General features: G+C 37.0%; 1 protein-coding gene across 4 annotated transcripts; it reads left to right on the top strand.

Annotated features, from left to right (window-relative positions):
* Positions 1-664: 664 nt before the first annotated feature.
* On the top strand, positions 665-14,222 carry MED6 (mediator complex subunit 6). 4 transcript variants are annotated; one of them, XM_069465087.1, is made up of 8 exons: positions 665-686; positions 4,836-4,995; positions 5,906-5,997; positions 7,802-7,884; positions 8,199-8,307; positions 9,696-9,811; positions 13,190-13,217; positions 13,828-14,222. In XM_069465087.1, the coding sequence occupies exons 1-8, from the start codon at positions 665-667 to the stop codon at positions 13,956-13,958; spliced, it is 741 nt and encodes a 246-aa protein (XP_069321188.1). In that variant the 3' UTR covers positions 13,959-14,222. The 4 variants fall into 4 exon arrangements, with proteins under 4 accessions (XP_069321188.1, XP_069321187.1, XP_069321190.1 ...); XM_069465086.1 differs by having other exon boundaries at positions 8,178-8,307; XM_069465089.1 differs by lacking the exon at positions 9,696-9,811 and having other exon boundaries at positions 13,828-13,938.
* The last annotated feature ends 1,103 nt before the right edge of the window (positions 14,223-15,325 follow it).

The following is a 15,325-nucleotide window of genomic DNA, read 5'->3' as shown; positions in this document are numbered from 1 at the left end:
TAATGGGTTTAGTCACATAAAAGCCAATGACTCAAATTCTGTCAAGTCCTGTCCATTCCCATACTTGAGACAGAGTGAAAAACAGAGTAGCTCCTAAATCTACCAGCTCATTGGATACACCTGAGGAGACTCTCCCCTCCCGCCTCCCCAACTACAGCATATCGGACTGTTGTTTTTTTCTTTTTTCGGCGATCATAGATCAAGACTGAATTTCTGAATCTCTCAGTGGTAGGCGTGGGGCGGAACCCCACTAAGTCTACCTTTCCTCCAAGTCTTCTAATTTTTATCCCAGTCTGCTTTTCTTTTCCCCTTCTTTTGGCGTAGCCCTCTCCTCCCAGCTTCTTCCTGCTCCTTCACACCCGCCTTTCTGCGTCCCGCCCTGTCCCCGGGCCCACCTCACCGTCCCGCCCATCTCCTGCCCCGCCCCACTCCCACCTCCTCGCCCCGCCCCACCTCCTCGCCCCGCCCCACCTCCTCGCCCCGCCCCACCTCCTCGCCCCGCCCCACCTCCTCGCCCCGCCCATCTCCCTCCCGACTCCGCCCCCTCCTTCCCTCTTTACGTCCCTTCTCACCATCCGTACGATCCTCAACCCGCAGCTTCCGCAGTCATAGTCGTTACGTTTACTCTGCGCCGGAAGGAGAGCGTGCGAACGCTTTTGGAATTATGGCGGCGGTGGATATCCGCGGTACGCTGTGCTGCTAAACATTGTTTCTTGTTGGTCTATGGACTAGTTTGGGAGTTTGTAGCTCGCGGGAGCAAGGTTCAGGTTCCTTTGCGCGGTCTTTGAAGCTCTTCTGAATGTTTTGTATGGAGACCCAGGGCTCTAATCTAGAGAAAAGTTGCCGAGTTTTTCCTCAGTTCTTGGGGCGTCTCTTACAAGCGTCGGAGCGTAGGGGTTGGAAGAAACTCAGGATAGACCTGGAGTGTTGTCCTACATATTTCTGCAGCAATATTGGGGCTATTAATCGAGGTGAAGAAATGGTCTTTGGGCAGAGAGGGGAGTGGGATAATGAGCCGATTTGAGTCAATTCATTTCTTCAGGCCTGCATGGAGGTTCCCTAATCCTTGAGATCGCGCCCCATGGGTCCCTGGGCATGAATCCCTAAGACTTCCTGTTGTAAGTTTTGTCTTTGAGTTAATAATGCAGCCCATGAACCAGCTAACGATTGCTAAGGGTAGGGGTCGTTTCTTTTTCAAAGCTGAACTGTAGAGGTGCTGAAATATTTATTGAGTCAGTCAGTGAATAAGTATATGGTGATGCCACCCCTTAATTGCTCCTTGATCTTGGATGGCATGTAGGGTTGTTTTTGTTTGTATCAATATATACAGTACTTCATTTTTAAATGGAAGTGTTTGCGATGACTTTTTCTATGTTAACCCAATTGGAATCTAGCATATTTACTATAGTTATATTCTCATTTATAATTATTGGTGAGCTTCATGTCTAGATCATGTTTTTCATATTTGTCTTTAATAATAAATGAGAGTTTCAAGTGCCAAATTTCTTCACTTGCTGATTATTAGAGTGCTATGCTTGCGTTATGTCAACATGCTGCCTTGCTACTGAATAAAAAGAGAAATATTTAGTCCTTCAGACTATTTTCAAGTATTATATTTAGCTTTGATAATGTTTTAGTTTCTATTTAGATTTGTTTGTGATCGTGGCAAAGCACAACAGAATAAAGCCAAAGAAAGTAAAAAGAAGAAAAGATGAGAGTGTGTCTGATGTGTTAAGGGAACAGCAGGGAGGCCAATATGGCTGGAGGTGGAGTGAGAGAGGACGTGGGGAGGAGATGGAGGTCAGAGAGGTATTGTAGGCCATGGTAAGGTCTTTGGCTTTTCCTCTGAGTAAGATGGGGAACAGTTCGAAGGTTTTGACCAGAGGAGTGATATGATCTAACTTACTTTTTTTTTAGGACCACCTTGGCTCCTGAGAACAGTGTGGGAAGGCAAGGGCAAAATTAGGGAAACCAGATAGGAGGCCATTTCTATAATGCATGGAGATTTGGGGGTAGCTTGGGTTAGAGTGGTAACAGCAGAGATGGTAAGAAGTGGTTAGAATCTACTTGACTTCGTAGTGTGTTCTCTTTATGGGGCTGTGGACACAGGTAGTCTTCAAGTGGGACAGATAATTATGTTCAATTTCATAGCCATAGACCATACTCTTAATGTCAATTAACCATTTTCTAGATGAACATCCTTGGATACAGGAATCTGTGTAAATGGATTGATAAAAATTATTGACTAACAGAGTAAACCATACTGTACTTGTCCTTGGCCCTTAATCATGCATTAATAAACATTTGCTTATTATTATGAACCAGGTCCTGTGCTGTCTCCTGATGAGTAAGACACAGTCTCAGTTCTCTAAAAACTCACAATTTAATGGGAACACATTTGTATTTTTGAGTCATATGATAAAATTATATGAAAATTGCTATGAGAACATAGAGAAAGAAGCCACCACCACTATCAATGAAAATTTATTGGGTTATTACAATGTGCTAAGGATTTTACGTATAAAATCTAATGTGTAAATACTTATTGATCCCAAGTTTATAGGTGAGGAAACTAAGGTATGAGGAGATTAACTTGTCTGAAGTTCCATAAATTGCTGGTGTACTTTTCCTTGTGGCATCCTGCTATGTGGTGGATAATTGTGGTCAGAAAAGTGGGAGTCTAATGGAGCTGGATTGTGAAATGCCATAATAAAGGATTTGGGCCTTAATCTTCTAGACAATAAGTGTGCACTGCCATTCTTTAAGTAAGAAGTGATATAATTAGATTTGTATTTTGCAAGTGGAGAGTTATTAAGGCTGAATAGGATTGGGAGAAGACCTGGAGGCAAAGAGCCCCATAAGGAGGCTGCTGCCCAAGTGGCACTTGGAAAAAGATTAAATAAGATAGTGGCAACAGGAATGGAGAGGAGGAAATGTATTTGATAAGACCACATCCTCTCTAGGGCAGCACTCATTGTTCTAAAGGTGGTCTCCAAATTTGTAGTGTGACCTCTGGCTTCTCTCACAAGTTTTTAATCTCTCTCTTTACTGGATATTTTCATTTTGAGTTAGCATAGTGTAGAGAGGAATGTGATCTGTAGAGCTGGGCTACCTGGATTCAAATCTCAGCTCCACCATTAGTAGCCCTGTGACGTTGGACAAGTTACTTAACCTTCCCATGCTTCAGATTCTTCATTGGTGAAATAGTGATAATAATAGTACCAACCTCTTTGAGATAGTCTGTGAAATGGTTAGAACAGTGCCAGACACAAAGTCAGTGTTCAAAAGTGGCAAATAGTATTATTTCCATTTGCATTGGTTTCACATGTCATACATGTCTCACTTTTCATCTTTAGGCTAGTTTACTGGATGAGGAAAATATGATAGATATAACTGCTGATAAAGAAATTTGTAGTAATGGAAACAGCTTGGTGAAGAAAATTATAGGGAGAATTTACTGAACAGCCACTTGGAACAGATGACATTTATGATTCCTTCTAATTCAAAGAGTCTGATTCCATTTTTACACTCAATCTGTCCAAGCCAAATTTATGATCGTTACTTCCCTAAATGAATTGTTGATTCCTAAGTTCTCTGAATTTGTAGCTGGTCATTCAAAAAATTGTTTTTTTTTCCTAAAAATATCTCATGTTCTTTTCTTGCTATGCATTACCATTGCTTTCCACCAGATCCCTATCACTTCATGCCCATATCTGTTAACTCTCCATAGTAGTTGGTAGGTAGGATCTATAATTACATATTTATTTGTTTCTGTAACCTATCTGTGCTGAAATAATCTATAATATTGTAACACTATTTTCAAGAACTGATTGTGACACCATATAGGCATAATTTCCATGTGAAAAACAAACCAAAGTTAGCCTTCTAGAAATTTTTTTACATAGTAATTTTTAAGGAAATATATAAGTAGTTTTGCTGTAAATAAAACTTTGTTAATAATTGGACTGTAGTATTTAAAGCCAAAAATGATGATTGTCCTTAGTTGCTTTTCATTACAAAGACTGACCTCTTCTGAAAATGGTATTTCCTGGCCTATTGTATATTTGGTTGTTGCATGGTCCAGTTATGATGAGCCATCTAAATAGTCTGTACTAATTGTTTGGTTATTAACATACTTTACCTTTTTGTCTCTTTTATTTTATAACACACAAAGTACACTTTACCTTTATGTAATTAGTTTTTCTCAATTTGATTCATTTCACTCACTGCTTGTCACCTTCAATTAGGTTTGACTTTGTGACTTTGAGGATGCCAGAAATAATCACAGTATAGGAGAGACTGAAGTTTTTCAACCAGGATTGTATAGACATTTTGATGTTCTTGACTTGTACCTAGTGGTGTTTAGTACAGTCAGTGGTATGAAACATCATCACAGCCAATAAACAATAAAAGGTCATTTATTAAAGGTATCTAGCTCTACTTACCATGTCTTTTTTAAATTTAAGATTTAATTCTACTCTAAAATGTGAAACAATGTGGCTGTAATTAAGGGAATTCTATTTCCCATTTGCCCCTTAATTTTTATGTCATTATCATCTTATCTACAATAATAGCTTCCCAACTTCTCTATCCCTAATTGAGAGATCTCAAATTGGTGGCGATGCATGTGTTTTCTTTGCCATATTATTATATTGTGTTATCATTGCTTTCTTGCATACTTATCTCTTCTGTTATACCATGAGAATATGTAGGTTAGTATCCACGTTATTGTTGCATTCATAGTGCCTACTACATTAGATACATAATAAATGTTTGTTGGATGGGATTCTTTCCCTTTTTTTCTAATCCTTTATCATTTTGTTTCTTTCCTATAGATAATCTGCTGGGAATCTCTTGGGTCGACAGCTCTTGGATCCCCATTTTGAACAGTGGTAGTGTCCTGGATTACTTTTCAGAAAGAAGTAATCCTTTTTATGATAGGACGTGTAATAATGAAGTGGTCAAAATGCAGAGGCTAACATTAGAACACTTGAAGTAAGTTATTTTAACAAGGTAGCATCTTTGCCAGCTAGAGATTTTGTGATGAATAGTTAATTTCAAGCTGTGGATTGTGAAGCGCAGAGTAGAATTTTTGGAAGAAAAACTGGAGTTTTTTTGGGGTTTGTACAAATTTGAAAAGCAAGGGAATTATTAGTGTCACTTATAACTTGGAAGTCTTTTCTGTATAACTTCATAGTGTCCATTTAAAATATAACCGAGGTTTAGATGTTGGTCTCATGAGTGATTTTAGCAAATGCAACTGTTATTCTCAACCAGGTGACTATAATTATTGTCTCCTCTATATCTAATTTTTATTATAACAGTATCTGAAACAACTGTTAATGTAATTTTTCTTCTTTCAGTTAAATATCAAGGGGGTTCTTAAATTATGTCTTTTAAATGGCTTTTGTTATGGGGCAAATACTTATTAAGATAATTTACTGTTGCTTTTAAACTTAATCTTCCAGATCAGATTCAAATTCAAATTTATTGGGGTAAGGTTTTTGATGTTTTCTAGTTTGGTAGAATTTATAGTTTGGTCATCTTTATTTTTATATTGTATAGGTATTTATAGGTCTTTTCAGTCAGGAAGCATCATGGTATTTTGATTGCCTTTTTGACACGGACACTCTTCAGTGTACTTTCCTGACTGAAAATACTCAGATTTAAGTTCATGGTGAATTTTTGTAGAGATACTTTGTTGTTTAAAAAACAAAATCTTACTTTATCTGTATACCGCCTATCTGGGAAAATAGCCATTTTTATTCAACAGACTTTAATACCAAACATAGGCAGTTTTAATTCTATTTACAGTGTTGCTAAACTTTTATATAGTAATTTGAATGTCACACAGAATTGTTTGCAGGTCATTCACAGATCTCTGGATGTCTATGTTCTGTTTCAGTCAGATGGTTGGAGTTGAATACATCCTTTTACATGCGCAGGAGCCCATTCTTTTTATCATTCGGAAGCAACAGCGGCAATCCCCTGCACAAGGTAAAATGGGTATTGTTTTCTTCTTAAAATACCATGATTTAGTTACTTCCTGATTTCCCCCCCTTTTTGGTTAAGTTCTGTTTTTGGGGTTCCCAAGACCACATACATGTTCAATACTTTGCTAGGAGGACTAACCAGGCTCAGCATATGGTTGTACTTATGGTTGAGATTTGTTATGGCAACACAGTAAGGGTATGCAGCCAGATTAGTAATGGGAAAAGACATATCATGTGGGGTCTGTAGGAATCCTGTGCTTTCCCTCTTGTGAGGGGCTACACTGACCGTGTCTTCCATCCAGCAGTGAAATGCAGCCACGTTTGTATGATATGTTTGTTCGGGGAAGTCCATTTGAGACTTGAGCCCAGGATTTTTATTGAGGACTGGTTGTCTAGGCATCAAAATTCCAGACTCCCAGAAGGAAATCAGGTGTCCACTGTAATCACTTAGTTTGAACAAATTGTCTGGGCAGGCTGGGATAGCAGGCATAACTCTCACCTAGGAAGTGTTTTGAAGCCATGCTCCACTTAAGGTATGCCTGGGCACCAGGACTGTTCCAGCATGTCCAAGGACAACTCTTCAAGCACTAGTAGTCAGAAAAACTCACTCAACTCAAAGCTACCTCTTGAGCACAGTTGTTGGGCTTCCAGTGGAACCTCAAGCATCCCAAGTAATTTTTCTTCTTATCTCAGTCCATTGAGTTAATTCTGTTACAAAATACATGGCAGATGCAGTCCTATCAGATTCATAGAGAATCAATTAAAATTCCTTATTGATGCATTCAACAAAAAGCCTTAGTTGGATTATACTACTAAATGAAAAAACTTGCTTTAAAAATACCACCGAAGAATGTAGAAGAATCCAGATTTGGTTTTGAATCAAAGAGCTAGACACCTATTCTAGAGATGACCAGAACTTGAAAACACATTAGAATCAAACCAGGACCATGGACAAAGTCACATTGAAGATTCAAGGTAGAGAAACCAGATAGTATCATCCCAGGTACATCTCTCAGGTAGATATCACCCTCATCAAGACATTTAGGAACAGCCCTTACCTTGGTACTGGTTTCAGAGAATGACTTGGTAAAAAAGCTGTGGTTCTAGAATTCAAATTTAGTTTCAAAATTGAAGCTCTGGAGTCTCTGCCCAGAGAAAAAGGAAACCTCAGAATAAAGGCAAGACCAGGAATAAGATTTCCATGGTGAGAGAATTCAGGGCATAGAAGCTACACAAGATGGTACCTCACTAGCAGCTGTCTTATTCCTTAGGACTCTGCAGTGGGGCACAGAGGCAAGTTCAGTGCATCTGATAATCTTTACCCTGGTCCCCAGGTCTGGCTTGCTCTAAGGGCTACTCCCCAAAGTATGGTTGACCGATATCAGCAATGTCATCTTTTGGGAATTTGTTAGAAATGCACTATCCGTACTGAATGAGAATCTGATTTTATTAATAACAGGATCCGTAAGTGATTCAGATACATGTTAAAGTTTGAGAAGCTCTGCTGTAGGGCAAGAGTGGGTATACTTTTTCTGTGAAGGGCCAGTGAGTAGATACTTTAGGCTTTGTGGGCCTCTTAGTCTTTAAGACAACTATTGAACTGTTGCCAAAGCAACCGTAGATAATATGTAAATGATTGTGTGTGGCTGTTTTCTAGTACAAATTTATTTTCAAAAACAGGAATTGTCAAACCCTGCCTTAAGGTTTAATATGGGAAAATGTCAAATTTTAGTTGTTCTTTTTATGAAAATCTGTTTGACAGTTTGTGTCCATAGCTATATTCATAAACATTTTTACCATTGTTTTAGTTATCCCACTAGCTGATTACTATATCATTGCTGGAGTGATCTATCAGGCACCAGACTTGGGATCAGTTATAAACTCCAGAGTGGTAAGTGTCTTCACATTGTTTAAACACTAAAGAAAACTTTTAATTGGGCTATCTTGATCCCAAGAATCAAACAGCAACTCTTCTGCCTTGTGTAAGTTACTATAAAGTGTTGGCAATTAGAATGTCCTGAGCATTAGTTACTATGAGCTAAGTCAGTGCTCAAAGTATATACCATGGCCCCAATTATTATATATAGTAATTTAGGTTCTGAAAAATAAGAAATTACTGTCTATGCATATAATAATATTTTGTGAGTACTTTGAAAATTTTGAGTGACTTAATGAGAAATTTAGAAGTCATTTTCTTTTTACAAGCTTACTGCAGTGCATGGCATTCAGTCAGCTTTTGATGAAGCTATGTCATATTGTCGATATCATCCTTCCAAAGGGTATTGGTGGCACTTCAAAGATCATGAAGAGCAAGGTAGGTAGAACCCCTAGACCCTTGTAAAATACTTTTTGATCCTCTGAGAATGAAGCTGTTTTCTTTGGGAAAATGGCCATTGATGTTTTCTAGGTGTGTTTCACTTTTTCATAGGATGATGACTTTTGTGCAGCTACGATTCATGAAACTAGATGTGGTAATAATTGCTTTGACATAGGAAAAGATATGTTTAATCTGTTAGGTAACTGGTCATCTTTGTTAAGGTAATTCAAGGTTTTAAAATATTTAGACCATAAAGAAGAAAAACAGTGATGAGGAATGAACAAGGGTGATATTTACCTAACTGTTTGAGTTACCTAACCTACTTACCTAACTGTTTGAGTCATCTTGGAATCTGGACCTGTTTATTCTCCAGTCTTCAAAATAGAGGAAATGAGGGATTGCTCTTAGAGTCCTATCTCCAGATGACTTGCCTATTTTCTTATCCTTCCATGTTACTGCCTGTCATGGTAAGAGGTCTCCTAAGTTTCCATGGCTGTTAATCTACTACTGTCTTCACCATATTTTACCAGTAAAACTACCTGTAGAAATGTGTCTGGAACAGTATACCTGCATTTCCTTCTCTGAGAAATGAGCAGCTCAAAATAAATTACTGGTGGAAAGATAGCCTTTATATAGAATTCAGACCTGTGGAATGTTCTTTCAGGTACAGTTATATTAATCCTTAATAGTAGGTGCAGGCAGTAACATTTGATAAGGGAAAGTTTTCCTTAGTTGAATAAAATTGGCCTAACAGCTTATTTTCCCCTACCCTAATGAAATGTTTGGAGTAGTGCTTATCTGGAACCTTTCATTTAGAGACAGTTCCCAATATACCTTCCTCCAAAGGGCAAATTCCACATGTGATTAACTTCAGAATTTCTCTTTCAGGTTCTTTTCTTTCTTGTCTTCATGACCTGTTTTGTCATGTTTTTCAGTGAATTACAGTCTTAATAACTGAGCATGGTAACTTGAATTTGTGAAAGCTGCATTTTCCATTTGCTCCTAGTAGGTTTTGTGGAAAAAGACTATTTAATACATTTAAAGTATACAAAAGATAATTTCTAAACCAATAAGTTAGATTGTGATTATGGTAATTATGAAAAACTTTAGCTTTAAAACTCTTAATGTCTCTTTATGCTTACGTACCAAAACTGAAGTATCTTTAAAAGACATATATATCAGCTTTTTAAATGTTAACATTTAACTTCAGTTAAGAGGGGGAGTTAGAACACTTCTTTATATATGCTGTTTAGCTTATTTGGGGAATTATCTTCAGTGTAGCAGCCAAATAAGGAAATTTGGCTATGTTCATGGTAGATAGAGATTTGTAAAATATAAGACACGAAACTAGGCAATGTTTTGATTTCAGCTTCATATTTTAATAGATAAAGTTAAACCTAAAGCCAAAAGGAAAGAAGAACCAAGCTCTATTTTTCAGAGACAACGTGTGGATGCTTTACTCGTAGACCTCAGACAAAAGTTTCCACCCAGATTTGTACAGGTAATGAGAATGTGTGTGGTTAATTTTGATTTGACGCTTTTTCCTGACATATTTATTTTTAATGGAGAATGGTTTCAGTTGTGACCTAAAAGTATTGGTTTTCTTCATTAGTTAAAAAATGATCTCTGAATCAAAGGAAAAATTTTGAAAGACTTGGTGGAGGAAATGGGTAAAGGCAATGGAACGAATACTGTTCTGTGTTCCTTTCTGAATCTTCACAAACTATGAGGACTGCATGTAGATAATACTCTCATTCAGAAGGTTAGTGAAAGTGTCATAGGTGATGACAAAACTGGAATATGAAACTCATGCTCTATTTGCTGCCTTCTGGCCTGATATTGTAAATATCTAAGCTCTTTAAATGATAGGATAGTTAAAACGTGTGTAACAAAAAGAATGGAACATTTGAGGTGTTGTTGGCATAATTAACAGAGGAGGTAGGACTAATAATAGAGTTATATCATATTGGGGTTATGTTATATGAATTCCACTGTATGATTTGGAGGGGCTGTATTTGGGTTCTGTGGTACTTTAGTGAATGACCACTCCTTTTTTCCTGGCTAGGGGTCCTGCCTTGAATCCTACGTGCTGTCCTATCCTGGTGAGCTAGGCTAGACAAACATGGCCAATGTTATTTTATCTCTCGTTCTACTTCCTTCTGGTTATTTTTAAGCAGTGTTCAGACTTCATATCATTTCAGTGTGTGTTTTTTTACATTTTTCTTTTATAGGTTTAGCCACAGTCACACTTAAGTTGTTATATTCCTGAACCCCACGTTTCTTTTAACCCCATATTTCTTTTTAGCCACAGTTACACTCAAGTTGCCGTATTTCTGAACTTCATATTTCTTCTTGCAAGAGCCAAAGGACAACTCCCAAAAGTGTTTCCAGTTCTGTGTAACAGAACTCGGAGAAAGATGGCTTTCTCTAGAACTATTAATAATTTTTTTGCTTTTCCTACCAAAAACCATCCTCTTCAAACCTAGAGAAGAAAATAGTCTACTTAAGTCTCGCAGAACCAGTCTTAGCTCATATTAACCTGCCAGGTTTCGGTCTTCCAGAAACATTTGTAGCTCAGTACTTATTCCTACTTATCTGTTGTATTTAACAGTTGGGCTTGTGGTTCCTAGAGATGTTGCCCCTTTAGGGGAATGCTCAGGAGAATATTAGAAAAGTCTTGCTTATTTCTTTGAATCTCCTTTTTCCATATTTTAATTCTTGTTACTATTGAAAGTTACACTAATACCGATGTGATGGGAATTTAGGCCCTCAGAGCCTTTTTATGGTGAATGTCTTTTCAGTGCTGTTTTTAGAAGCTGCTAGAATATCATAGGATATTACTTCAGCTAGGTTTATCTAAACCAAGGCCACCTGATTAAATTTGGTCAGAAGGGCGGCCCCATTCTATATCCCCATCTCAAACTACATCCTGTTAGTTTCTCTGGCAGTATTTAGTAGGAAAGATTAGACAGTGTATGTTGAGGTGATAATGACATTATTCCAATGTCCAGATATAATTCATTGTCCAGTATAGTTCATATGGTTCAGTGCTAGCAGCATAAAAATCCCCCTTTTCAAATTTTTTCACTCCCTTTGATGTTACTCTATACGTTTCCTCTCCTGTTTTAAAGAAAAATTATTTGTTCCCTCCAAATTACTTTGGACATGTTGTAAGTCCTGATATATTCACAAGATAATGTGATACTTGGGTTTTTGGGGGGTTCTCATGACCATTCCCATGTTTGGAGATTTGCTGGAAGGACTCACAGGACTTGGCCTGTAGTTGTACTCATGGCTAAAATTTATTACTGTAATATAGGTAAAGATGTACAGCCAGATCATAAGGGAAAAAGACACAGTGGAGTCTGGACTCCTCTGGCTTCCTTATACTTTCTTCTTCCTGTGAGTAGTTACACAGAGTGCACTCTACTCTTGGTGAAAATGCAGCAATACGTGTATGATATTTCTGCCCAGGGAAATCCGTTAGAGACTCAGTGCCCAAGGTTTTTTTGGGGGGTGGGGTGAGGTGGAGGGTTTCCTCATGTAGGTACCCTTTATCAAGCACATACCAAAATTCCATAATCCCTGAAGGAAAGCAGGTGTTCAGCGTAAACCACGTTGTTTGTACAGTCTAGGCACAGTGAGCCACCATTATCTGTTAGGGAATGGTAGGAATGCTCCCAAAATCTAAGTTTCTAGATGCCAGGAGCCAACCTTGCAAGCAGGCCTTTCTAAGGATCGCAGCCTCAGGCTTTCTATGTTAACATTTTTATGCATAGTGGACAATAATATGGAGCTCAGATTTGGTCTTGTTAAGTGTAACGGTGCCCAGGACTTGCAATTGGAGTAGTCTAGTAAGCAGTTGGCAGCATGAATCTGGAACATGGCGAGATCAGAAAATTTTGTAGTCTTTAGTCATGGGAATAGGTAAGAAAACTTAGGGAGGGCATGTTAATCCAGAAAGAAATTCAGAAAATAGATGGAGGCATCAACCTTAGAAATGAAGAGATTACTTTTTTCTTCTGAGGTGATAGGGATGTAATAAGTTATTTTAAATATTAATATATGTGTACGTATATATTTGTGTGTGTATGTACATAAAGGTATAAGTTTGAAGGTAGATGGGAGGGAAATTGGTGGTGTTGGCATACTTTGTTTTGTTTTGTTTTGTTTTATTTTGTTTTTTAAATGGGAGGCAGAGTGTCATCAGATGAGAGTGAGGAATAGGTTGTGAGCCTTGAGGAGGAGGAAGAAGAGGATGTTTGATAGCATTTAACTTGGGTAATGGGACAAAGGAGATGACAGGGCACAATCAAATAAAAGAATTGCTGTACAGAATGGAGGACCTGACCTTGTTTCTGATCTCTAATGTCCCTATTACTTTTCCTGTGGTTTGATTTTTAATAATACACTCATCAGAAGTCTCTTTTCTTTCCTTACTTCCCATGCCTACCAACTTTAAAAGTCAAACTTTAATCTCCTTTCTCCTAATTCGTATCTAAGCAAATAAGCCTCTGCAGTATTGAAAGGCTCCATTATTTCCTCTCATTGGATTTTGTTTAACTACTTTTTATAAAGCCTTGTAGCCTGAGTGTGGAGGCAAAAGGCTTTGTTAGATGTTTGGGGGTTTTATGGTTGACTATTTTGTTCTAATTTCAGATTTGTGTCTCTTCTGGAATGGGAAAAAGAAGTAGAAAATGATAAATTTACTTTTTAGGGTACATGAATAGTAGTTTTTCTTCATGAAGTCATTAATAATGCAGTTTGAATGGTTTCATTTTATTAAGAATTATGAAATCAAGAAGAAAACTTTGCTAACCTGACCTGTGTTCTCCTTTTTTCTTGTTTCTCCCCTTCCTCCCTTTTAAAAAAATTATAGCAAAAGTCTGGAGAAAAGCCAGTCCCAGGTATGATTCATCTATTACTATTATTCTTATTAATATTTCTATTAAACTTGAAATAAGACCAAATAGCCTGAAACTCAGTAATAACTATGGTATGTGAGATCAGCTATGCTCATTTTGTCCTAGACTCTCTTATTGTAGTTTGTCACTCTTAACCTCTGAGATCTGCTGAATTGTCAACAGGTGGTGCCTTTGTGATAGTGATCTTGGTATTTAAAAGATGAATTGGGGTGGAAAGAGTGGGTATTGAGGTGTGAAGAAGCCAGGTGATTTGAAGTTTTTGGTTCAAATCTCGGTGTGAAAAGCGGTCATCTGTTAAGTCAATGAAAACAAGTATTGAACTATCCGTGTAATTGAGTTAGAATAATGATATATCTTGCTTATACATAATGTCTTATTTTAATGCCATGTGGTTTTGTCTAGTATCACTAATTTCCTTGAGTTATCAGGTTGTTAGGTTTATAGCTGCGTTCTTGTATATATCTGCCAAGAGAAAAAACCAAATTTAGAACCTGAGACTAGCAGTTAAAAATGAATTTGAAAGAGTGAACTGTTCATATTAATAATCATCCCCTCATCCTCCACAAAAAAAAAATCTGCTTTTGATGTCTAGTGGATCAGACAAAAAAAGAGGCAGAACCTATACCCGAAACTGTAAAATCTGAGGAGAAGGAGACCACAAAGAATGTCCAACAGACAGTGAACGTTAAAGGTCCCCCTGAGAAACGGATGAGACTTCAGTGAATATTGGACAAAAGAGAAGCCTGCAATACTCCTCACCTCAGCTATTATACCTCAGTACCATGGCGCGCTCTTGAGCTTTAAAGTACTTTGCCAGAACCCTCTCATTTGTATGAAATGTGCTTGTTCTTTAAGAAATGGTATTATTCCCATGATGCTTTCTATGTGAATATTTCTTCTGTATCTTTTGTAACCTTTCCTTGGACGTGAGCAGCCTACCCACTCATGTGTACTGGTATATATGTTTAAAAACAAAATAAAGGCATTTGTACATATTGCTTCATCATGACTTTTTCCCCCTTATTGCTTTCTCTGAAATTTTTACATGCACTTTGAAGACAAAAAGGATTAATATTAAAGTAGTAACTGAGAGTATTTCCTTTCATTAGTTACATACCTCAGTATTAAAATAATAAATAGTTACTCACATTTTGGAACAGGAAGAAAAGGAAAAACCTCACTCACCAATACCATCATCCTACAAATACTGTAACAGTATCGTGAATTTTCTTTTAGTCTTTTTCTGTTTTTAGATACTTTTAAAACCATAGTTTGTAATTATTCTGTTCATACAGTTTTACTTTATCATACTGCTATATCTGTTGTAAGTTTTTTCTCATGTTTACTTAGTTTTTATAGACCATGTATTTTAGTGACTGAATAATTCCTATGATTATATCTTAGTTTTTATGAATTCTTCCTGTATTATATATGGATTTTTCCCAATTTGCATTATTTTAAAAATGGCTACAGTGATTACATTTGTATGTAATGCATTTTCAATATTTAGTATTTATTTCCTTAGGATAGAGTTCCAGAAATAGAATCACTAGAGTCTCTACATTTTTGTTTTTCTTAATCTATATTGCCAAGTTGTTTTTCTTAAAAAGGTTTGGACTAGTTATCAAACAGCAGAGTATGAAAGTACATACCAGGTTTTCTGGAATTGCTACCACTAAGTATTGTCATTTATATTTTTAGTGCTAAATAAGTAGCAGAAGTAGTGTTTTATTATTCAAAGTGGTTAAACAATATCTCATCTATCTTTTCTGCTTTTATGAAATGTCTGATTTTCTGTAATGAGATAATTGTTTTCTGTAAAGAGATCGTTGTTTTAACTTTTTGATGTAATTTCAGGTGTACAGAAAAGTTGTAAGATAGTACAAAGAATTCCTACATATACCGTTTATCCTAATTCCCCATGTATTAACATGAATGTTTTTCCCATATTTTATTCTTTATTTTCTTTCTTTCTCTCTTTCTCCCTATCTCTAACTCTTGCTGTTCCTTGCTGTTTCTCTCTCTCTCTGTCTCTCTGAATATGTGTATAATACACATACGTACAGTCCCCTTTTATTTTTGTACTGAGA

The sequence above is a fragment of the Eulemur rufifrons genome, chromosome 2, assembly GCF_041146395.1.
Source record: "Eulemur rufifrons isolate Redbay chromosome 2, OSU_ERuf_1, whole genome shotgun sequence".
Lineage (NCBI taxonomy): Eukaryota > Metazoa > Chordata > Mammalia > Primates > Lemuridae > Eulemur > Eulemur rufifrons.
Note: the sequence above shows the minus strand (reverse complement) of the source record. Positions and strands in the feature narration are given on the sequence as shown.